Consider the following 25,130-nt stretch of genomic DNA (forward strand, 5'->3'; position numbering starts at 1 on the left):
ACCAAATTGCATCTAGGGCCAGGTGAAAATGCAAAATTCTTTACAAAATGGAGTGGGTGTTGAAGTGTGCTATATTGCACCAAATTGCATCTGAGGCCACCTGGAAATGCAAAAAAATCCAAAGGGGAGGGGACACCCCCTCCCCTTAGACCCCTCCCCCAGGCCGGCCATCAGTCTTCAGCCCCCCCCCCACTTAAAAGTACCTTCCTACGCCACTGCTTATGTGGGGTGAGTTAGGAGGACTACAGACGTAACAGTGGTCAAAATTCTCCCTTGGCTTCCTCGACTTGACCTCCGGCACCTGTCCCAGCGCCCGGCCCGATCCTCACGTCAATATCATTAACTAAGAACGCTTGGCTTGGGGTTTTCCAGGAATTTAAAAAGGCGGGGGATTTCGCTGAAGACAACCCTCATGCCCAAAGGTCTGGGGTACCTCCGAAGAAAAATAACATAACATTTAGCAGTGAAAAGTTGCAGTAAGTGACCTTACCACCTTTATGGCAACTCTCGTAACTTTATTCCACCTAGATTGTTTACGTCAGTTCTGCGAATAACCTTCTTGTTCGTCAGTGTTCGACAATATTTCAATTTTTCTCCGGAATTTTATCGACGAAACCACTTAAACAGCAGAGCCTTACGAATCGTGTTATATCAGGTACCCTTAAAGTTGGCAACTAGTTGCCTGGTAGAACTAAATATAACTTAATTATGTACAAGCTGCAAGTATTTTGAATTCATACGTTGGCCAGGATTCAACATGTGTCTAGATACGCTTTAAGTTCCGCAACAATGTAATTGAGTTCACGTGTTAGGATATAAAGCTAGGACAGGCCTGTTGCATCATTGTTATTGTTTGTTACAAGTTACGCATGTTGGGGAGCTTTGCTCCCCCTAGCCTACTCCTAGTTGCTACTTTTTGTGAGCCATCAAATAAACATTAGGGCCTTTTTATAAGTTGATTTGAATCGTAATTAGTGAAAGTAGCTGTTAATATGCACACCTCAGCCTAGCCTAAGCATTGAAATATATATGATCTGGAGGTCTTGCTCCCCAGTGGCAGTAGGTCACGAACCTTACGCTTACGGGCATTTATGGTAAATTTGAAAATAATTGCTTACAGTAGGTTTGGATGATAATGATGTTAAGATTTACTGTCTCTGAAAATACTTGAGTTGCATGGACTCTGGCTACTACTAGGTCTGGTACTATTTAGACAGTGTCAGTCTTATACTATAGATTGTGTAGGGTACCGTTGTTTTCCGCACACGTTACTTTCCGCTGAAACAAAACGGTGTTTTCCGCAAACAAATTTGTCAGCGGAAAACAACGTTTTTTTGCAGCGGAAAGTAACGTTTTTTTTTGGAGGGACAGAATAACTTACTGAATTGATTAGGCACATGGAATGATTTAGGAAGGTGGAGAAGATAGGATTTAACTGTAACAGGATAAATCGGCCATGATTTTAGATGTAACTCGTAAGAAAGGTGGTGCAAAATGCGTGTTCGACTATTAAAACAGCCCTTACTTATACAGCCATTTCCAGCGAAAATCAAAGATACCGCCTTTTACAACTAATTTTTTAAACTATCATTACGCGGACCGCAGTTTTAATACTTTATTAGATAGTCAATCCTTCATAACGCGGGTGTCCCTTTTCCCTTTTATCGGCCGACCACCACATACTTCTTTAATAATCCCTAATTACACACCCCCAAGCCTCCTCTGTATTATAAGCAGCTTAACTTTTCTGACATGAACTCAGTCTAACCATCCATTATCGACGTTCGTTGATACTTTCTCATGTTATTTTAATCATCCTGCCTGTATTTGGTATCCTAAAATATGCGAAAAATATAGTATACAGGAAGGTGTTTTCCGCAGAAGAATTTTTTCAGCGGAAAGTAAGAAGCGGAAAGTAACGCATGCGGAAAACAACTGAAACCGCGATTGTGTACAGCGGTCACTATTATGAGGTTATGCACTTATTTACGTGCAAAAACGGCAAGGAGACTCATATTTCTAAGGAAAAACAACTTCTGTCATTTGCTTCCTGTGTCTATGCACCATTGTTACGAATGCAACATTTTGGCCAGGGACGCAAAATCTTCAAATTACTTGCGTCTGGGGGACGCAAACGTGGAGTAGCTGCAGAATACCCCGCTGGATCCGAGATTGTGGTTTTGACGGAGACGAACAACGTCCAACGCAGTCTCATATTGTGCTTGAGTAGATGGCGCTATTATAGTATTGTTAAGAATATTGGACTTTGATATTTTTTCCCTTTTTTCGAATGTACAATGCATATACTTGTAAAACGGGGTACGTGGTCCGTTTTGTTTCTGTTGCCGACGAACCAACAGGCTACGCAGTCATTCTGTAAAGGAAAGTAAAGCCTGAAGATGTGAGGTGACATCCAACGGGAACGTGGGGATCTGGGGTGACATCCAACGGGCTACTGGGTCTAGCTTTGTTTTTAAGTAAACCTAACGGGCTACGAAGTCAGCTACGAGCCAACGGGCTACGAAGTCAGAAGTTGTGGAATGGGGGTTATCCAACGGGCCCCCTAACCCTAAATTTGGCTACGAGCCAACAGGCTACGAAGTCATTCTTTATAGTAAAGTATACACATGTTTCCGTAAATAAGTTAGTGCCATCTATCACTTATCCAGTTTTACCTCGTAGCCCGTAGCACCTATTTTGGTTAAGTTTCAACAACGCGGGGTATTCGACAGCTATGCCGCAAACGTTTTTTTTGTTTTGAGAAACAACCCCAAGTACACACTCACAACTAGGTCTATGGCAAAACATAACAAGACACATTTTGAATGAACATCTTCAATTCTTTCTTTCAAAAAACCACAACTTCTTCTGAAAAGAAGCAAACTTTCTTCCAATCCTACACATCATTGCATTTGTTTGAAAATAAATATATCATAACAATCAATTGCAAGGTACTGTACAGGGTTAACAACACTCCATTACAGAGATTTTGATGCTATACAGTAATATGCTAAACTAAACAAAGATGCTTTTCCAAAATTCCCATGATTTGATTGGCTAATAGTCCATTGTCTGGATACATTCTTGCATCTGTAGTGTTCAATGAACACAAAGTACTTTGTTTACCAACAATTTCTTGCAACATTACAGTACTTTACCCTGTGTAGAGATACATTAAAGCAGTTTGTGGTATAGGCTTTCATATCTATGCACTCAAATATCATAACGTTAGGCCTTGTTGTCCCATACAGTATGTACCTTTCGACAACAAACGATTACGGTAAGAAGACTATCATGTAATTTTGTAATCATTGTTTTGATCAGAAAACGTTATCAGTTGAGACAACCTATTAATCATGTAGGAAGCTAACATCTCTGATACCAGTAACTGTAACTAGAGACAAAAAGTTTGAGTCACAGGGACGCAAGTCGCCGAAAAAGTTTGTGCCCTGTAAAAAAGCTTGCATCCGATCAAACACTAATTGCGTTTATTGTATGACCGACTTTACTATTGTAGTTGTAAAGATGCGATCGTATCACTGTGTAAGCTTTATGAATATTCTACACAATATATTGGGCAGATGGCTCAGTGCCCACGCTTCTCTGTTTCACAGTGGCGGCATGCCTGCCCCACTGTTCACCCGCCTTGACCTGCCCTTTCAACCGATTTTCACCGCCCAGCCCCTCTTTCAACTACCCTTGTACTTCCCTAGTCGCCAATTTTTGTTGTGTCTCCTAATTGACATAGTCGGTCCAGATATATTTGCTGATGCCCGGGCCTAGACACATGAAGCATGCCAACTTGCCATTGGTAAGTAGAGTTTTAGCTTTGTCGAGTAGGAAATGTACTATTGTACGTTCAACAGTTTGGCAAGTGAATCATATGCTAATCAAAACCCAAATTATACCAAGGCTATCATTGCCAACATTTCACAGGTTAATGAAAGCAGTATCTTTGAAAACTTGAAGCAAGTATGAGTTGTAATTTTGCAATGACCAGTTGCAATGGGAATTAACAGTGTAAAAACATGCAAGGTATACAGAAATTTGTTCATGTGGGGAGGCTGTTCACCTAGCAATTACCTCCATTTGTAAACATACAGCAAAAACATCATTTATATATAATGTAATTACCATTTAGTACAGGGAATTGGTTGAGCTTAGGAAGTGCATAATGACATGTGCTTTGAAAGTGTTCATAAACAGTATTGGACATGTTGTGTTCATTTATGTTCATTTCTAATCCATTTAAAACATTTTGTTGAACATCGTTAAGACAAAGTTAAAGTATCAAGAACACAGTTTTGGAAAATATGACATTGCTATTTGAGTAGTGATTCAAAGTTACAGTGAGGTTTTGTATAGGCCTACTGACTGGCCAACACCTAGCTAGTATAGGCCAAGTGCTACAGTAGCCCTTATATTACAAAAGCCAAACTACCTTTGAAGCCAGGCAGCTGCATTCTTGTTGATCTTTATTTAATTGTTTGAGACATAAAAGATGCATATTAATAATTTATGATCATTGACTTTTTTATAAGTTTTTCATCAACTTTCTTTGGTGTAAGAAGTTTAAATTTCTTACTGCACAGAAAAATAATTTTCCGATGTGCATTATGTAGCACCATGTATCTGCATACCCTTTGTTTAAAGAAAGTATTGATGTTGAAGTTTGTACTCTACTACAAGTATACAAATGGTGAGTATGGTAGTTGTAAACATATTTGTTGTGGCCTGCAGATGAGCCTAACTGAGTTAAAAAAATATACCTAATGTAGTGCTTCACTTGTTAGGATACTGTATGTAGTGCCTACAGCATCGTGTCTCTTGCTAGCAAATGCATTTGAACATTTATGGTATATTCCAGACAGACCTTAAACTGTTGTCCAATGATCCGAGACAACTAGGCCGAACTTAGGCTTCAATATTACCTTACATCCTACAGGTTGTCTGACTGAGTTAAATTCTACATGCAACTTTCAATATTGAACTTTGCTATCATTATTTTCATTGAAATGTGGAAACTGGAGAGGTGAATGATACATATCCATCCCAAGCCATGTTACTGTTGCATTGAACATTGTTGTGCACGGCAATATTGGTGTAAAAGCTGCTTTGATTGTATATATACATAATTAGTGTTTTAGCAACATAAGAGGTGGATTGTGTCGCTATCTTCCATTTATTAGTTAGCATCTAGACACTGTATGAAAAGTTTGCCTGCTTCAGAACATTCACTGTGCAGCTGTTAATCTTGAGATGCGTGAGCTAACACTCTGTGGTACCATAACGTGGCAATGTTCACTATGAGTACGGTAGATAAATTCCCTCGTAGCTTGCTTTATTAATTATGATCATGTGATTTATTCATTACAAAGACACCAAGAAAAATTTGGGGTTACGTTTTTAATTTCTGTAATGTTTGCTTCTTATGTTAAAGGCACTAAAGCTCTCTTGGCCACCAGTCATAGAACATTGACCAGTGTAAACTTTGAATGTTATTAGGTCAAAGCTAAAATTTGGATAATAAAGAAGTGATGCTTCGTTGCTGCTACAGTATAACATCAAATGCTGTAAAATCAACTGGTGTAAAGCTCTCGCTATACATAGTGAAGATACTTGTGAGGCTTTGGTTGGACATTAGCCAAGATTATCCAGAATTAACGAGCTATCCTACAGGTCTACGCTAATATTGTTATGTTAAACTTGTGGAGGATATAATGGTTGGAAAGTTTAAAACACAAGAAAACAGTTGTATACCTTGTGTGAAGCTGGGAGTTGAAAAATTGTGTTTTCATTTGACAAACTTTGAGTAATTTATAGTAAGCCTCAGTCTCACAGTAACCTTTATGCTGCTTGTTACTCTTGTTAGTTGCTATTGATAGAATTTTCATTCCAATTCTAAATTTCTGTATCAATGTAGTTCATAGCATTGTCCTAACTAAGTTAATTTCAAATAGCATCAAACAAATTTCCATTAAGCTACAAATGAACACTGTCCAGACATCGAAAATGTTGCATAAAGAATTAAACTCATTGAAAAAAAGTCACTTAATAGCCTTCTTGTTATAAAAAACTAAGATATATCTCAATTGTATTGTTGTTTTAATTTTTAAGTGTATTGTTGTTTTAATTTTTTAAGTAATTTTACAATATTCTGCAAATCGTATCATGATAATATTAAATTCCAAAAGGAAAGCTTGGATGGACTTCTTACTAGTAGTGTAGATCCACATTAGTGAGTGCATTAGCCTACTGCTTTATCTGAAAGTTAAAGGTCATGGTCTGCAAAATTTGGGTAAAAAAGTCCGAAAGGGAGAGTTTGGATGAACTTTCTACCTGGTTTGTAGATGAAACTGTTGATTTTTATCAAAAGTAATTTGATGTCAGTAGTGTTCACAGTCTGAAAATCTTAACATGATAACTCCAAACGGAGAGCTTGGATGAACCTTTTAGCTGGTATGTACAGTAGGTGAAAATATTGAATTATAGTGGAGGTCAAAGATGATATGACATCAGTTTTCAAAGTTTGAAAATCTTGTATAAATGATTTACTGTAGTACAGTACAAAAGTAAAACTTGCATTTACGCTATGTTTAGTATGTGTGTCATATCTCTGAGTGCCACCGCACAGTAGTCTTTTATGAAGATCACTGGTCTTTGGGGTCACCAGAAGTCAAACCTAAAACTTGTAAGATATATATAAGATAACTTCAAGAGTAAAGCTGATGAAAGTTAGGTGTAGGTCCACATCTGTGCAAGATTCAACGTGATCACTTTCAAGTCAAGAATGGTCAAAACTTGATAACCTGGTGTACATTCTTACATAAAATATTCTAATATAAAATGTGACAAGAAATCACAAAGCCATCGTTCGATTCTAGTTAATGAACTCCGGACATCATTGTGCAAAGTAGTCTTTGTCTTTGAGGCCTTGCACAATCGCAGAACATAATGTCAGCCAGTGTTGTTCTGTTGCTTGTCTTTGATCAAGGTTGGTCTGCCTTTTGACCTCGTCTACAGATAACAATGTTTAAATAAAGCTGGTTGGTATTTTACTGCTAATCCTATTTCAAGGGGGCTTACAGCTGAAGCAGTGCAATTTTGTACAAAACAATATACAGTATAAGCCTTTTGAAATCAGGGTTTCTTGTTTACTCCTTTCTTTCTGATTGTCAGTTCTGTTCAAAAGTTTTAGCAGGGAATAATATGTCAGGTATCACATCACAATATGGTCAAATTGCTATGCAAGTCAAGCACAAAGATGCATAGTAAGTTTCTACACAGGATTTGATAAGAGACCAACTTCAGGAACTTCAAAATTCAAAATTTGAACACAAATTATTCCCTGCATACTGCTATATTGATGGTTACATGGTCAGGCACCTACTGTACCCACCAAGTTTGAACTTGATCAGACTTAAGGTGTAGGAGGACTTTTTGCATAATTTAGGCCAATTTGACCTTTTGACCTCGACCTTCAACAACCACATAAGTACTAAATTTTGATTTACAGCATTCTCTATGTACAGTATCTTGTGGTTTTCCAACAAACTGAGGTAATGGCTGGTTTAGGGGTCTTCGACCTTTGACCCTGCACACCTAAAATTGTCCTAGATAAAAATTTGTCTCATTATTCTATACATGTTGTAGTTGAATTGAATACCTCTTTACTACATGTTGACAAGCAGAAAATGGCTAAAACCAATTTTTAGGTTTCTTGAACTCTGACCTTTGATCTATGACGTCATGCAGGCAAGATTAAGGATCGTACATACGGTCTACGGTAGGAGTTCGCGACACACTTTTTGCTCACTGATACATGCACGCACACTCAATCACACACTTCCTTAGATGCGGGGTGAAGTACAATATCTAATCTGCCTTTATACATTATATGTAGGGAGATGAGATAAAAAGTATTTCATTATGGAATTGTTACATGAAAGTGAAGGTTTACCTACCTGGGATAAACCTTTCTTCTCCCATTATTTAACAAGAATAGAAAACAGAAATGTAAATATCGCTTGTTCATTGAATCCATTTAAACACTTTCCAAAGTCATGATGTTTTAATTTCATTGAGGCTAACTGACTGTGCCCTCTTTGTAAATTTGCTATCTTTCCAAACCATGTAATTAATCACCTCCAAACTGTTTGCCAGATGGTAGTGTTGACAGTATCACCTGCCACTTGCTTGATGAATTCCACTACAAGGACATGGCTGACCTCTCAATATTGAAACCCTTATCTCTCCTTACATTTTTGTTGCCATTTTTGGTGTTTTCATGCATAACATAGTGAGGAATTTTTTGGTTCTGTGATTTTTAATGTTGGTGAAGTAACACACACTCAGTTAATATAAAAAAGTCTATCCTATATAAACTTTGTACAAGTTATTTTACTTTATCAGTGGATGTACAGTTGTGGTCATAGCAGTGGATGTACAGTCGTGGTCAGAAAACCTTGATGCCAAATATGCCCACATATCACCTCAGACACGTGGTAAAAATTCCCAAAGGTTGACTATGGTCTAAGACCCCACCCCCCCCCCTTCCATCTTATTCTACTGTGTACTGTACTTTGCAAGAAGGCAATTATGTAGGTGAACCTGTTCTTGGTTCCCCTTACTTTTCAATTATCACAAAAAATTGATTAATGATAATTTTTGCAGGATTCCCCGTTCCGAACATTTCAATCTTCATAGACATTTTCTCAAAAACCTAAGATGTATTTTAATTGCCTCAAATTTCAAATTCGTGAATGAAAGTAAAGGAAAAGAAATCTATTGGATCTTTCGTATTAAGACAAAAGACTTGGGCCCCTAAACAACTTCCAGTTCTACAAACATATGTAATCCGTTCTTCCTATTCTTTGCTCCTTAATCCGCTTCCTGTATAGTCATGGTGTATTTGGTTTTATTTTCATCAATGTCACTTACACTAATCTAGTGTCCTACTTTCATTGTTTTTGTTTGTACTCTTCATTCCACTGCCAAGTACAGTATTGCTGACAAAGGTCCCAGGAGACCGAAAATTTCAATATACTTTTCGTAAACAATACTCCTTTTTTGTTAATTATGAGTCATATTATCTTATTTCTCTGGTTTTGTCTAATAATATATAATATTGTCTTTTGGAGTATATATATATATTTATATATATATATATATATATATATATATATATATATATATATATATATATATATATATATATATATATAAATATATATGTACATATATACATATATGTATTCCATGTTTGATGCTACTTTAGTTCTAAGGGTACCTGTAGTAGCATCTCACCTGTCATTGATGAACCATATATTTTTGTTAATCACAAAGAAGAGAAGGTATTTCTCTGAAACATACTATCAGTTTTAGTGTTTACTGCAGTGATACCATGTTGTATTATAGTGTTGAGGCTTTATGCTGGCTCTTTTATCCTTTGTCAGTTCAATTAGTGGGTACCCTGACGTTAAATGGTACCCTGATTTTAGCTATCTGACTTAAGACAGGCATGTTAAACTAGGGGATTAAAGTAAGATGTTGGCTTGTTCACAAGTGGAATATTAAGTCCTGCACAAAGTATTCTGTTGAAGAGTAGTGCAAACCGTAAGTGACTTAAAACAGGCATGTTAAACAGGGGATTAAAAGTAAGATGTTGGCTTGTTCTAAAGTGGAATATTAAGTCCTGCACAAAGTTTTCTGTTGAAGAGTAGTGCAAACCGTAAGTTCTAGTTATATCAGTGTATATCATAATGGTTACCATAAGTGTCATTTCCTCTTCCAAATGTACAGTTTATCGAAAGAGGATCTCAATTTGCTTTCTGTGGTTGATTTAAATACTTACGCTTGATGAGCGTCTAGGGAGAAAGATTTCTGTCATCAAATGGAATCGTTATGTCATCACTGGGTTGATGTGTATAATTAAGTACAGCATCTAGACGGTCGAGTGCAATATGTAATATGTTGAGAAATCGCTTCCTCATATTGAGTAACCTTAAATGTACAGCAGGTCTGGTGAAAATTGTTTGGAAGTCGATTTAACGGACCAAAGGCGAGCAGCTACTTTTATATAAATGTAAAATGTGTTAGAATTTAACAAATTCCAAACTAATAACAGGATCATTCAGCCAATGCTTGCCAGAGCTTAAATGATCTTTAAATCATAATGTAGTCCTAGGGATGAAAACACAAGCGAGCATTCCTAGGTAGACATACATACTTGTAGATGCTGCTACATACAGTATTTGGATATTGAAAATGTAACCAATGGTACGTGTGGTGAAGAGTCCACTCAGTCAGCCTACCTGTACATGCTTTATACAGCTACTGGTAGTTTCTCTCATTTCAAAAGAAGCAATCATGAATTTGGATGGCTGCACAAGTTTCCTCCGCTGCGAATAAATTTCTTCCGGAGGGTGCGAAATCCTCAAGATACAGAGGAGTGCTAGAGATGGTGATATCAAGCACTATAGCCTGAGGGTGGATAGGGTAGCTAAGCCTAAGAGGTGTAAATGAGTGGTCCTTGTAATATTTAGTTTAATTATATGTCTAACATGTACAATTGCCGCATACACTTGCCCTAATAGATCCAAAATATTTTGTTGACTGACAAATCATCATTTACAGTTGTTGATTTTGTGTTTTTTTTTTAGTTTTAGGTTTCTCTGTAAATGTTTATTGAATATAATGAAAGCAAATTCTGGAATTCTTTCATAGTTAAATATCAAATATAATATGGAAGTAGTTTGCCCTGCTTCTCATTGGCAATGTCCATAAGCTACATTATTTAAAGAAAATATATGAACAGTTTTGAAAATGAAAATGAATTAGCATCAAGGGGCACTATCAATGTTGTCAACACTCTGTATTAAAAGAATACCAGTTCGGGATGCTTGTACAGTGGTAAGAATGCATGAGCATGTAAGCATGCCCATATATACCTCAATTTTTGACCGTCTGGATTTTATCTACATATAGGTACTCTGTGATCTAATCTTTCTCTTCCATGATGATTAAACTGATAAAGGCAGCTCCAAGGAGTCTTATTACCATCAGAATGCTTGTACTTGTTCATTTCTTGCATAGTAGAGTAGTACCTCAGCTTTTAAGTGGCAAGCTATATTTTTTTTGTGACCATGTGCACTGTCTTCTGTGTGATTATGTGTACTGTGTCATGTCTGTGTGATCATTTGTATGGTCTTCTACTGTGTGACCATGTATGCTGTCTTTTATCTGATCATGTGTACTGTAGTGCTGATAGTTGACTTTTTCTTTTGTAGTTGATGAATCGCATAGCTCCTCTCGCTAAGTTCTCGCGATTACTGCGATTTACGCGATTACAGTTATGACTGTCATTTATACATTGCAGAAATACAGTCAAAACAAATCTTTCTCCATGGTCTTAATTCGTTATTTCGTGTCCTATCGGTGGTAACTATCTAATTTATGTTGAAACATCCACCAAACAAAAACTGTGAACAACTTTTAATCTACAATTCTTTTTTTTAAATCCTTTATATAGTAAATCAAAACCTTTCCAATGAATCTACGAGACTGCTACAACTACTAGCACTGATTAAAGCAAACGTGCAAAAGCGCAAACAATGAATAGATGTAACACCTTGTAGCGGTGTGATGATTAGTATGCAAGAGTTTTCTGTTGAAGAATGTTCTAATAAGCTAGGCTCTAGCCTAGCGCGATAGCAGCCACATATTTTACAGATTGAAACTAAACTACACTGCAATTAAAGTGACACACTTGATCAGGCATCTGATAAATGAGAACTAGAACAGTAATGAAGTAATTATAAACATGTCTGAGGAAATGACAAGCACTTTGGCAATCGTAAAAGATTATTAATCTACAAATTTGCGATTATGTGCAATGATCAAACATTGCTAGGACTGAATGTTGCACTGCAGAACAAGCGTATTACTCACAAGCAAACGCATGAATCCAAACGGAGCAGGTGCTTGCCGATTTGAACACAGCACGGTCTAGCTATCTGGTCACAGGGGTCGATGAACTGTACATAAACTTAGAGATGAATTACAATACTGTACATTTGAGCATAGGCCAAACGTTCCAGGCTAGGCTTTAGTATTGTTTTTGAGATAGATTAGGCTATTTTTCAAAAGCAGATTATGTGTAGTGCTAGCTTGTAGTTGAGTAATAGCAACTTAGGTTTTGAGAGCAATTAATTAAACTTCAAAAGTGTAATTGCGACTACTGGCGTTTACGACTATCAGCTCTAGTGTACTGTCTTCTGTGTGATGACCATGTGTATTGTCTTATGCATTGTCATGTGTACTGTATACATTACTAATATGCCTATACTGGATGGACTCTTCTCTAGTCTAGATCAGTAGCACTGTTGAAATCAAGAGAGGAGACAACTTTGGACAGTTGAATAATAGCATCCTGTCAATAAAATTTAATGGATATATACTGAAGAACTTTCTTTGTGTCATTGACAGCATCATACATCACTATTGTTCCTAACTTTATTTGTTCTGTGTGTGTGTATATTCATCTATTTACATTTTGAACATGATAAAAAGTTGTTTTTATACCCTAATTTCCATATCATATGTGTTTGTTCATTTCACCCTCTCTGTTTACATTGCAAACCATGAGGTGGCTATAGGACACAGTAAGCCTGTGTATCATCCAGTCATTATGACTCATCAGCTGCCTCCCTGCACCATTCCATTGTTGAACCACCATTCATACATAATTAACTTTTCTTGCCCTTTTTTCACATTTCTTTGACACATAACAGGCTACTGTTGGTAACAATCAGCAGCATATCCCATTTGGTAATTTACATGGTGAAAACAGCTGGACTTTGTCTAAATATTGATCCATTTAAAATCAATCTCGTGTGAAATGGCCCATTATAGAGAATTTATTAACCCAGGTAGTAGTAGTAATACTGTGACTAGCAAATCCTTTCTCTGCTTTTAATAAACCGTTTCAAGGGACTGGGGTACCGTGTATCCATATTAAAATTTCCAGATTAATAGTATAGAGCTCTAAACTGTATTGATCTGTTTCTTAACAAACAAAGAAAAAAACAAGAAGAAGAAGAAGAAAAATGAAGAATAATGGTAGGATTCAGCTACAACTTTGTAATAATGTTACAGTAATATGAGTTGAGTTTGACATTGGTAGTCTGACTTTTCTCAAAATAAATAGAAACTATGATTGTTAGTTTCATGACCTTGAAATGAAAATGTTATAAACAGGTACAGTAGTTGGTCATCGCTGACTAAATTTTAAATAAACAATTGAAACCCTGCTTTACAGCTCACAGACTGTTTAGTAACAATGTTTAAGTCTTCAATGACTATAACATTTATCGTACCTTTGTTTTTGAAATCCTTTAAATAGCATAAATATTTCACTTTTTTTTGCCCCAGCTGAAAAGTTGAGAATGATGAGAAACAGATTCATAATCATTAGCCAGACTCATTATGCTGCAGTGCAAATTTTTAACTTTAAGACCGCTGAACAGCAAATGGTTGGCCATAAAAACGCAGTCAACCTACTAAGAGCCGTGCATTGAATTAAAAATGGGTACATGTTTGGTGAATGAGAACAACGTTGGGCCAGTGTGAATCCCCAATTCAAGTCGATTGTAGACCTACAGTACCACTATTTTGGTTTTATTTCTGTATCTCCAATAGAGATAGAAGGTGATACCAATACATCATTATAATATAATAATAATAATAATAATAATAAATGAGACTTCTATAGCGCCAAATCAGTAAACAAAAGTTACTGCTCAAAGCGCTTTACAAAGAAAGTAAATTAATTTACAAAAGAACAAGTGAAAAAATGGGTCTTAAAGTAGACTTTTGAAAGTAGAAAGTTTATACCCTGTTTGGGAGTAACAATACAATCAGTTATGTAAACAACTAGTTGTACATGGGACAACCTCCCAATAGCAGATTTGTTTTTGGTTGTTTGAACAGAAATTTGGTAGCCTTTGACAATATCAGACGACATTTAAATTATTTGTCATGTGATGTTGTTGTCCCATTTTTTCATTTTTTTTTATTTATGCTCATATGATCTGTTATCATCTTTGCTATATACATATAAACCTGTCAAAAATTAATGTTTTGGCTTTCGCTATAAATAAATATTTCATTTATGTGCCAAAGCTCATAGGAGATGTGAATTCCAGACATTGATCTCGAGATGTAGCAATTGTTTCTCTCCCAATCATCTAAAGGGGAAACCACACATGTGCAAAACTAAGCGATATCAGTTAAATACGATCATCATATTTAACAAGTAATCTGAGGAATATGCTGCATTAGTAATGTGTCACAATATTGATATTTGCCACATGTCTGTGTAATGTGCATTGAGCATAGCATAGCGTCCATCTATATACCAAGCTCGGGTGTTTAATTCACCACCTAACACTTGTTAGCTTTTTGTTTTTTTGGTTGGAAAGACACAGCATCTGTTCAATTTAAATATGAGTCTTTGTAGAGAGTAGGAATTGTTTTCACTTATAAACTTTTTGACTGGAAGGTTCATCCCAAGTTACTTGTAACATGTGTTAGATTAGCAAACATATGTTTCACCTCAAGTAAGGTCAATGAAATAGTGTAAATATATGGTTTAAAAGTTGATGGTTTGCCAAGAGTATTTATTGGTAGTTTTAGGAGTTGTCCTGAAAAGCTGTGATAATCTGAAAGAGAAAGTGGTGAACTGGCTTCCCTATGAAATATGTTTCACCAGGGAGTATTTGCAACTTGTGGATATTTTTAGTTTTACCTTCCTTGCACTTAATACACCGTTTTGTTAATTTGAGAGGAGGTGTGGGGAGTGGGGTGTAGAGGGTGAAGGAGGGGGGGGGGGATATGCAATTCACTTCATCTGTTTCAATATAAATAACATGGCTCACTACAGTAAGTTATGAGAAATGAAATGTAAATCTTGTTCTGTGACTATTATATTATAGTTTTGTACAGTTTTACTGTGTTAAGTACATTGAAATGGTGCAAGCATCTCTTAGTGTGTTGACCAAAGGTCATACCTCATGTGAAACTCTGCATAATAAGGCAGTGACATACAGTAGTTATGAGTGAATGTATCTAGTTTAAACATCATACCATACAAAGGTGCGTGTGCAACTGTACAGCATCACAGTAAGAGCTGTGATGGTAGCATTTTCAAAATCAACTTTATAAATAAGCACTGTGAACCATAGCTTGCTCATGCTTTGTTTTTACTGCCATGTAGAGCTTAGGCCTCCATGAATTTATACTGGCATGTTAGGCCTACAACCCATGAGAGAGAGTAGTCACTTGACAGTTCAAAGTATATACTGTACTGTATGCATGCACAAGATGAATTACACGGTTACAGTCATTGGGGCAGCGTTGGAGCACACAGACTGATTGTTGCATTCAGAGAGAGGTACGGTGCTGAGCGTTTGTACTTGTGCATCAAAATAGAGCTAGTATGTGACTAAATGGTTGCTAGGTTCATAGTGACTGCTCACTGCAGTATTGTGACCTAACACCCCTCTCAGTTACTATGCTAGGGCTCTACCGACCTCCTTCGCTTCAAGTGCCCGATTTCTTTGGTGTTTAGTAGTTGATACTGCATTAAGTTAGGTACCTTGTATATATACTAGACTATAAACTTCAATCCTTCACTTTGTTTGTGTGTGTGTGTAACAAGACGATCAGACAATTTGAACACTCCTAACATTTCCATTTTCTTTACCCGCCTATTTATAAAACATTGATAGTTTCAGTTATTCGTGTACACATGAAACTTTCCTAATTTACAGTATGCAATTCTCTTTTAGCTACCATTGAGCTTCATCAGTAGTGAAAATTATATTGAATTCATTTCAACTTTTCCTATACGTTCTGTTCTACAATTAGTCTCTCATGATAAAGTGTCGAAAGCTTCTTCCAAGGTAAAATGTTTCAACTTTGTAATATCCCTGTTAATGTCAAAGCCATTTCCTTCCAGCAAATTTATGGATATGACTTGAAATGATGCAACTTAAATCCCATTTTCTTACATAGATATGTATATGATAGTACCTAGTCTAGCTACACTTTGATTGTCAGTGCATAGTACGTACAATAGCATCGATACAGTCAGTTTCTTTTGTCATATATTTGCATACGTTGTATAATGTTTATATACATGTTTGATGATATAATGTGATTCATTCAGCTAAATAGTCATTTGTTCTTTCGAACCAATTATGTCATATTTTGTTTGCTTTTAATAATTCTACAGTTAGGTATACTGTATGCTGTTATATGAAGTGCAGTATTTTGTGTACTACTCTGTGGAATGCTAAAAAATTATTCAAATCAGCCACATTTATAGAGCTTTTGTTGTACCTTGTAAAGAGTTGCAGCTGAAGTCTGTTGTACAAGTGTTCTGATTGATTAATTAGTTGATAGATTGATTTGATGGACATTTTCAGATCAAATGGTGGTTTCTGCATTAAATTAACATTCATCAGTCCCTTTGTTACAGCATTCATTAATAATTTTCTGATTAATAGTTAACGATGATGTAATCAAGGCAGCTCATTTGAAGACACTGATTAATGTATTTCCACCAATCTTTATATTCTTCGTTGACTATTGCTGTCGAAGAACGGAACCATTGCAACAATTGCTTCTGATCACAATGGACAATATGCATTCATAGTTGTTTGCAAAACTGTCTTTTTTATGATTTTTTATATTTTATTGGGAGTAGTCTGCTGCTTACGTGAGATCATATGGTGTGGTCAGGAATTATGAAAAATCATTTGCTGCAGGGTTAATGGATGCTATGGTAACTAAATTTAACATTTAATCAGATTGCTAACCAGTGCCACATCAACAAAGAATAAGACCCATTGGCTCAGGAACAGTGTGGTTACAAAGTGTGGTTACAATGATCATATTAAACCAGACTGACTAGTGTGATGTTATTGAGAAAAGTGTAGTACTGTAGAAACTGTAGTTATTATCTATTTTAAACTTACAAGTTATTACAGAATTTACAGGATTTTTTTGTTTGTATGGTTATTGTGTTTTGTTGTTGTTGCTATGTCAGAGTCAGGCACACGCACAAAGTGTACAAAAGAATATGTTCATGTATGTTTGAGTGTAACTGGACATTGAAATCAATTTATAATTCTGTGCTTAATTAGTATTGTACAAAGCTCTACTGTATAACAGTAGCATGCATCTACCTTAAATGTTCTCAGTTCTTGTATACATTCTTTCCTCCTTCTCCTCCTCAAATATTTTAGTGACCCTCATTATCCCCTAAAAGCAAATAATGGGTGCCATTTCAGGTGTACAATTTTTGTTAATTTTCTACTAAGCTTGGTTGGTTACTTTTGTGAGGGAATGTTTTTGAAGGTTATTTAGAAGGTTGAAAAAGTTTCACAAGACCTTGTAGGACCTTTCAGGCATAATGTCTTTTCTCCTTCAGTGAGCCGAATGAAAACAACCATTTTCTCATTTTTTCTTTACAGATAAGCAAAAAGTTGCTGTTCAGGAAGTTCTGTGACCATGTCAAGTCGGTTACAAAGAAAGTTTCATTGAAGATAATCTTTGAGGCAATGAGGAACATTTTGAAGTTGAGGACAAAAAGTGTTTCTTTGCTCTTCATAAAAGTAGTCTGATGTTGGAGCTACACTGGAGATGGGATGCTCATCTTTTGTTGAACTGCACAAGTGGGAGATGTGGCTTTACCCTCTTCTCTGCCAAAAACGGTGACTCGTTTTAGCCCCAAATGGACTGATAATAAGCAAATTGATATTGTAAAGGAAGATTTACACAGTACAGTATACTGTTTTGAATATGTTCACCATAGCCATGAAGTTACTGCGGGCATCGGTTAAGCTGCCTTGGATAGTGTTTTCACTGAGTTTGATATCTGTTATTGTCCTACAGACAGGTTGTATCCATGTCAATGAGGTAAGTGTTGTGATGGTTAACCTAATTGCAATGCTTTCTTCTTATGTAAACTGTTCTCAAGATATCGGATGCATGGTATTAATAATGTTGCGTTAACCCTGCAATTTCTTACCGTCGGGATGCATTCATAACCCGAGGTGGTGTTTTAATGTTACACCATACAGTAGCAGGAGGTGGATCTTTTGGTGACAAAAAGCCGCAAGCTCTTAAGGAATGTTATATGGACTGGGTGAACATGAAATGCATTGGAAGAATTAAACACAAGAAACAAAGTTGTTACCTGCTTGAATGATGCGTATTGGCAGAATCTTGTCAAACTGGATTACAACCATTGTTATGCCTCAGGGGGTAAGGAGTGCTCCTCTAATCCCAACCAAGGAGCATTGAGGATTGTGACTTGCTGTTAGCTCTTCATCCCTCAGGTTGTGTCCTTCATTTTTGATGTCATGTCAGTGACCACCCTTGTCTTGATCATGATTCCTTCATTATCCTTTGAGTAGAATATTAAAATCAATATTAAAAGTCAATTCTCTCTTGGATCACTATTTTGTTAGTGCATAATGTGTATTGATATGAGAAAGTAATAACATGTTCATCTTTCAGGCTGCCATGTATGAGAACACTCATACAACGGTTCGCTTCATTTAACGTTCTTGGTTTTTGGTAGACCGGTTCTTTTGGAATTAAAAACACTTCCCTTTGGCATGTGTTGGTCTCAGTCATAAAAAGATGGAAGGATTCAATTTATATAGAAACTTCACAGATTGTTAAAATATTGACAATGAAATAAATGAAACCTTGGATTTATCTTGGTGTTATCATAATACTGTATGCCATTATCTGCAGAATTCTCCTGTCCGTATAGTGGGTTTGGCACAAATATTCATTGATTGTACAGTTCATTATAACAGTGAAAGTTCTCTTTGTCATTATTGTATAAGTGGCAAAGGTACTGTAAGCAAACACTGTGACTTGTATCGGTAGCTGAAGGGGCCGGTTCTCAGGGCCTTTATTTCCTATCAATTGTTTGTCAGCGGAGGCAATATTCTTCCATAAATATATCGATCGTTCAGTGGCTTTCCTGTGCCTGTAAGTAGAAACCATAAAAACAGTGAATGGTCAGGTAGGAACCATTTTCACTTTCTTTTTCAGAAATGTTAATGTACAGTATATTGTAGTCAAAGTTTGCTTTCATTTTGTAATCTTTGCGATTTGATGCTTGTGTGTTGTTTAGGGTCCTCAGAGAACAGCTGGCAATCTGAGGGTTCAGTATACAGGACTAGAAGGGATGCTGCTAATATCGACGTTGGACGGAGGTATGCATGCAGTCAACGGGCTGACGGGGGAGCTACTGTGGACCTTACAAGACAGTAAGTAGTCAAACACAAGCAAAAACGAAAAAAATGAAGAAAAGAAAGATAAAAGAGGCTGATATGGATAGATCTGATTTATGCAAACACATTCACAACAAAACTAACAAAGTCTGAAACACAAATCATTGGAATTCCTGTTGCTTCCTCCTCTCAAGAAAGCACTTTCTAGTCTTTTCCTGCCCTAACAAAGAACAATTGTTAGAATTGAATGAAATCAAGAATGCTCTCTACTGCCTATGTGTTGGTTTAGTGTAATAATAATCCAGACAGGTGGCTTTAAGTTTGAGTAATTGCAATCTAATTTTGTGTTTTAGTATAAAACTTGAAGCAGGGAAGGAGCCAAGAATGATGACAACAATTATTCTCACCAGGAAGGGAAGGAAGCACCTGATACTGTTTAACAGTGGAAAGAAAATTAACAAAGGACACTTAAGATGCACCCTGGTGAACTTTCAATAGCTGTATTGTGGAGTTCATTTGAGGTTAGCATGGATACAAAAATCTGAAGACCTTGTATAGGACAAGCAAACTGATGAAGATCTGCTAGGTTGAATCTGATTTCTAGATTGTAGATGCTCCTTCAGTGCATAGTTTCATTTGTTGTTGTGTGAGGTCAGAGGTCATTACAATTCAGCTCAAAGAGATTATAACAAAGATTGCACAATTTGGCTGAATCTCATTCCTGTGTATGAAGGCCTCTTTAGTGAGTAGTACTTGTTTGCTATTTTATTTCATTGAGATCAAACAACCTTTTTTTATTTCAGTTAAGGTCAACATCTTAACACTGCCAATGATTGTTAAGCACACTACTGTAGATCAGTCAAGCATCATTGGAGAGATGAAACACTGGTACTATACAGGGCATGATCCGCTTTTTGTACATATCTGGGTTTTAACACTAGTTCTTGTTTAAGTGTTGAAATGTTAGTTAAAATGTTATGTCATCAATTCACTTAAAATACAATCAGGTTTTGTAAACCAGGCTTTATTAGCAATAATGTTTGATGTTTCTCTTTGACAAATAACATAACTTAGATACCAGATCAATGCGCATCAGAGAATCACTGTATTTCAGGACCTGCAGGTTTCGACATTCATTTTAATTTGAAAGAGCAGATGTTGTGCCTGAATGTGATGTCACTTGATGAATATGCATGAAATTTATCTTTCTTGTGTTTTTCTTTGTAAGTGATTTGGAGGCTGTTTACAAGTTTCGCTCAATGTTTTTTTATTTCTCATGGTGTGGCTTGATTATATCCTGGCACACTTAAAATAACTCAATTTGACATAGTTGTGTATTTAAGGTTGATGCATGTTGTGTAACTATTGTCAGAAGAACTAGAGCAGCTATTGGTCAACTACCTACACACTGATTATTGAAAATAAAATGCAAAAAATTCTGAAAATTTTATATCTCAGTATTGAAACACATTAATATTGAGGTTTGGCCAATCTCATTTAATTCTCTGTCTTATCTGTTTTGAACTTTTGTTTTGTTTTAAATCGAAACTGTAAGTGTCCCTTTAATGGTGAAATTTCACTTTGACATCTGTTGCTGCAGATAGAGATTATAAAACCCTTGTGTTGGCATTCATTCAGGGTTGAGTACTTAAGTGTCTGTGGCTGGCAAAATGCCAGTTGTTTCCTGGTTGCTTTGATTTTACTATTTTAATATCGTGTTTCAAAATCCACTTGATTAAGAATTTGCATGAATAGGTTACCAATAGCCTGTAATCATACACTTGCTATGTATTGTCTGAGCGGTTGCAATCGGGAATGAACTACACGAAACCGCAAAAGTAATCTGACCTGTTGCTGGAATAGAAGTGAAAGAAACAAGACACTGTCGACAGAGAAATCTGGTCGAATGGGTTTCTTGTGTGTTTTATCCAATTGTAGCACAAAAGTAAAGGAGACAAAATGAATGTAGTTAGTCAACGATTGACTAGTTTTGATAGACTTTGAGTACAGGTGCTTCAACTTGCATCATTGCTCATGTTGAAGCCATTGCTTTATAATGTTTCTGTAGTTCGAAACATTTAATTTTACTCATTGAAAGTTCATAGTTCAAGGTTAAAGAATTGTCAAAGCTTTTCTTTTCTAAAGTACTTTCTAAAGTAATTTGTTTGTTCCGTTAGTATATCACTGTTTACCAAAACAGAAAATGAATTGCATTGATGTTACTGCTCATTGTAAACTTTTGAACTTGCGCTGCTAGTGATTCCAGAAATTGTTTTTCAGGTTGACAACGTGTGAACAGGACCTATGGATGTTATAATCTGATTGTTTTAATAGAATACCCATTGTTAGTAATGTGTTTACCATTACCTCACGCATACATCAGCTATCTCTTCAATACTTGAAGCTTATGATTTTGTGAATTGAATTTATTTTTGCAGCTTTAAATTTGATTTAATCAAATGCAATAAGTTCCTGTTGCTTATGATCATATTGAGGATCAGTGGTGTACTATTGACAATTGTACAATATACAGATATATGGTTTCTTGCTGGATGCAAAGGAACCTATACAGTCAGGTTGGCATGTGTGTATATGTGCATGTGTATGTTTGTGTGTGCGTCTGTGACAACAACTCAGCAACAGAGTGAATTCTGAATTCTTGTTGTTAGGATCAAAATCAAGACAAAAACAGGTGCGCAACATAAAATAAAACCTTTGCAGGACAACCGTTAATCCATGCACTCATGCACGAAATTTGGGCATCATTCTCGATACAAAGTTAAACCTTAAGAAACATCTCAAATATCTTTCAGTCATGTTGTGTACACTTCAAATTGATTGATGAACTAAGTGAACGTTTATTTCATGCTATTGTGACATCTCGTCTCAACTTTCGTAACTCCATTTCTAAAACCTACAAAAATCGTCTGCAAAATTTCAAAACTGGGCTGCTAAACTGCTGTTTAAGCAATCAAAATGCATTCACGTTACCTCCCTTCTAAGATTGTTGCACTGTTTACCAATTGAAGCAAGAATACAATTCAAAATTATTACTTTAGTTCATGGCTGCACCTACCGTTTCTCACCAAAATGTCTCTGGGAAATTATTTGCATTAAAGCATTTCAAATGCCATACCCGTCAATCTAATTTTGTTAACTTTACTTGTTCCTCAAACTGTTGGTCTTATAGAAAGCGTGCTTTTTTTTATCTCTGGTCCAAATTCATGGAATTCCCTTTCCCATTATCTAACATGCATACCCGATAAGTCACTGTTTATGGCTAAGCTAAAAACGTACCTATTCATGGGGTAATTTTGCTGATTTTGTTTTGGGTTGTTTCTGTACAGTGCTTTTGACAACATTTGCTTATAATTAGCGCCTTATTAGTGTTGGTATTATTGTTATTTTGTAGATGTATCATAATGAGAAGGTGTGCCCTATTGTTTTGGCAGTGACCTTATGAATATAAATGAGTTTATGGGGTCAAACATAATTTTTTTTAAATTGCAATAAATCCGCAACCTTAAGTTGGATTGAAGCCAAACTTGGTATACAGTTGTTGGTTAATATCTACTACATGTATGCATTATATTTTTGGGACCATCTGGGCTCCAAAATATTCCTGGCCCATTTTGGGCCTTAGGTCAGATCGTTGGCAAACTTGGTATACAGTTGTTGGTTATTAGCTGGCACATGTAGGCTTCATTTGTTGGGACCATCTGGGCCCCAAACTATTCTAGGCCCATTTTTAGGCTGGGTGGGCCCAAACTTTATTTTCAACTCAAATGCATTTCCGGACACATTCTTTGGGCCTGAATATTTTTGGGCCCACATTTTTTTGGGTTCAATTTTTGGGGCAAATATGTTTTTGAGCCAGTTTATTTGGGCCAAATATTCTTGGGACCATTCAGGCACAAAAGTTTATCAGTACAAATTTTTTTCTTATTTTTAAAATTGCAATAACTCTACAACCTTAAATCAGATTGTATACAAACTTGGAATACAGTTGTTGGTTAATAGCTGGTACAAGTGGGTCTAAATATGCATTCATTTCATCAACTTTGATATGGTGTGATGACATACAACACTTCAATATTCCACTAAGCAAGAGCAAATAGTGCCTGTTGGGCTCTTGTCTTGGTGCTTTGTTTTGTACCTTGGTGACTAAATATCTAAATTTTTAGAGGATTTTGCCGTATTAGGATTTTAGGGGAAGGAGGGAGGGGCTTTAACAGTCCCCCATCTTTTGTGAGTTTGTATCTGCTTTAAACCTGGTTTATTTTGGTTTCTATCGGCCTTTGTTTCCTCTCTCCTAATTGAGGGAAAGTTTATATGGAGAGCTTCCTTTAATATTTTGACAGGATTATGAAAGTCATTGTTGTTGTTACTATGGGCATTGTGCCTACCCTAGATGTAGAAACCTTGCTTACACTGTTTCGTACTTGGGATTTTTCCCCCAATATGTAGTCTGTCAATTATTAAAATACTAGATTAGTTTCAAGAGAGTTCGTGCTTCTTTTTCACACAAGTACAATACAAATTGATGATTGCCCCAGATACCTTTTGACAGAATGAAGATTTATGTCGAAACAGTGGGATTTCTTAATTGTATATAATTAATTAAATAAATCTTTAATCACTTAAATGGTGTACTTTCTTGGCTAATAAATATATATATTATATATATAATTGAAATCATAATGAGTTGGAAAATCAAGAACAGTGAAAAAACTTCCAGCCTCCCTGGATTCGAACCCGGGCCTCCCACTTTATATGGGGACACCCTAACCACTAGGCTATGGGCGCTGATTGTATGTCCAGAGGTTCGAAACCGGTAAGGAAGGTCGTAATTCCACTGTAGGCGTTTGTCACCTGTATATATATATATATATATATATATATATATATATATATGTAAATATATATACATATTAATATTTGACAATATATGTCCTTACTGTGAGGGGAGATTTGTGGATATTAAGAGTAGCAGTACTCTAGATGGAGAATGTTTCTTTCGCTATTGATTATTAAGTGAAATACCCCCATTGCTTGGTTCAAGGTCAGTTATTAAATATGCTGGACAAGTTTCGAGAGGTTGTAAAGTTCTTATTATCATGCAAAGTGGGAAAAGATTACACATGAGGGAAGTTTTTGAGTTTCCCAAGACTGAATTTTCCATATATGGGAATGTCAGACTTCTGAGTTCTAATGATTGTTAGTTTGCCTTTCCTATTAAATAACAACTAAATCATTTTTTACATCAAATTAGAGGAATATACTTATAATTGAGCTGAAAATTGTGGAAAATATGCATTTAAACGTGGAAATAATATAACCTCCATGATCTGATTATTCCCCTTCAAGTAGCAGAATGTCTCCTTGAAGTTCTGATCTCAACTTTCTACCCTTTTTGTTATAGTTAAAAAAAAACATACTTTAAGACAGGAAATGTTTAACATCTTTTTCTTCTTTTTCTTATTCCTGTTTTCTTTTGTCTTCTTCCCTGCCTTACTTTTATGCACTATCTGTGCCTTTAACCGACAATGTCACAGTCCTATGTGATGGCCTTGAATACAAAATGGCTACCTTGATCTCCTTTGTCATGTAGACACTTCCTGATTCCTTAAAAATGGTTAAAAGATTAAAATATTCAACTTTTGCATCCACTGTTGGTAAAATTTCTGATGCTTTAAATGAGTTCATGTCATGTCACTACTCTGGATAGTTTTTATTTCAAATTATGAAGAAAATCATCCATTTTATTTTTAAAAGCTATGAAATTTGTGAAATCCAGTGGAATCATTCAAATTA

General features: G+C 36.0%; 1 protein-coding gene across 1 annotated transcript in view; it reads left to right on the plus strand.

Annotated features, from left to right (window-relative positions):
* Positions 1 to 504: 504 nt before the first annotated feature.
* LOC139960268 (serine/threonine-protein kinase/endoribonuclease IRE1-like) overlaps positions 505 to 25,130 on the plus strand; it is a 71,538-nt gene continuing 46,912 nt past the window's right edge. Inside the window, exons 1-3 of the mRNA XM_071958505.1 lie at positions 505 to 655; positions 17,538 to 17,982; positions 19,217 to 19,352. Of these exons, the coding sequence (XP_071814606.1) occupies positions 17,866 to 17,982; positions 19,217 to 19,352 (253 nt within the window). The 5' untranslated portion in view covers positions 505 to 655; positions 17,538 to 17,865. The remainder of the gene's footprint in view (positions 656 to 17,537; positions 17,983 to 19,216; positions 19,353 to 25,130) is intronic.

This window comes from Apostichopus japonicus, chromosome 19, assembly GCF_037975245.1.
Source record: "Apostichopus japonicus isolate 1M-3 chromosome 19, ASM3797524v1, whole genome shotgun sequence".
In the NCBI taxonomy this organism is placed as follows: Eukaryota; Metazoa; Echinodermata; class Holothuroidea; order Aspidochirotida; family Stichopodidae; genus Apostichopus; species Apostichopus japonicus.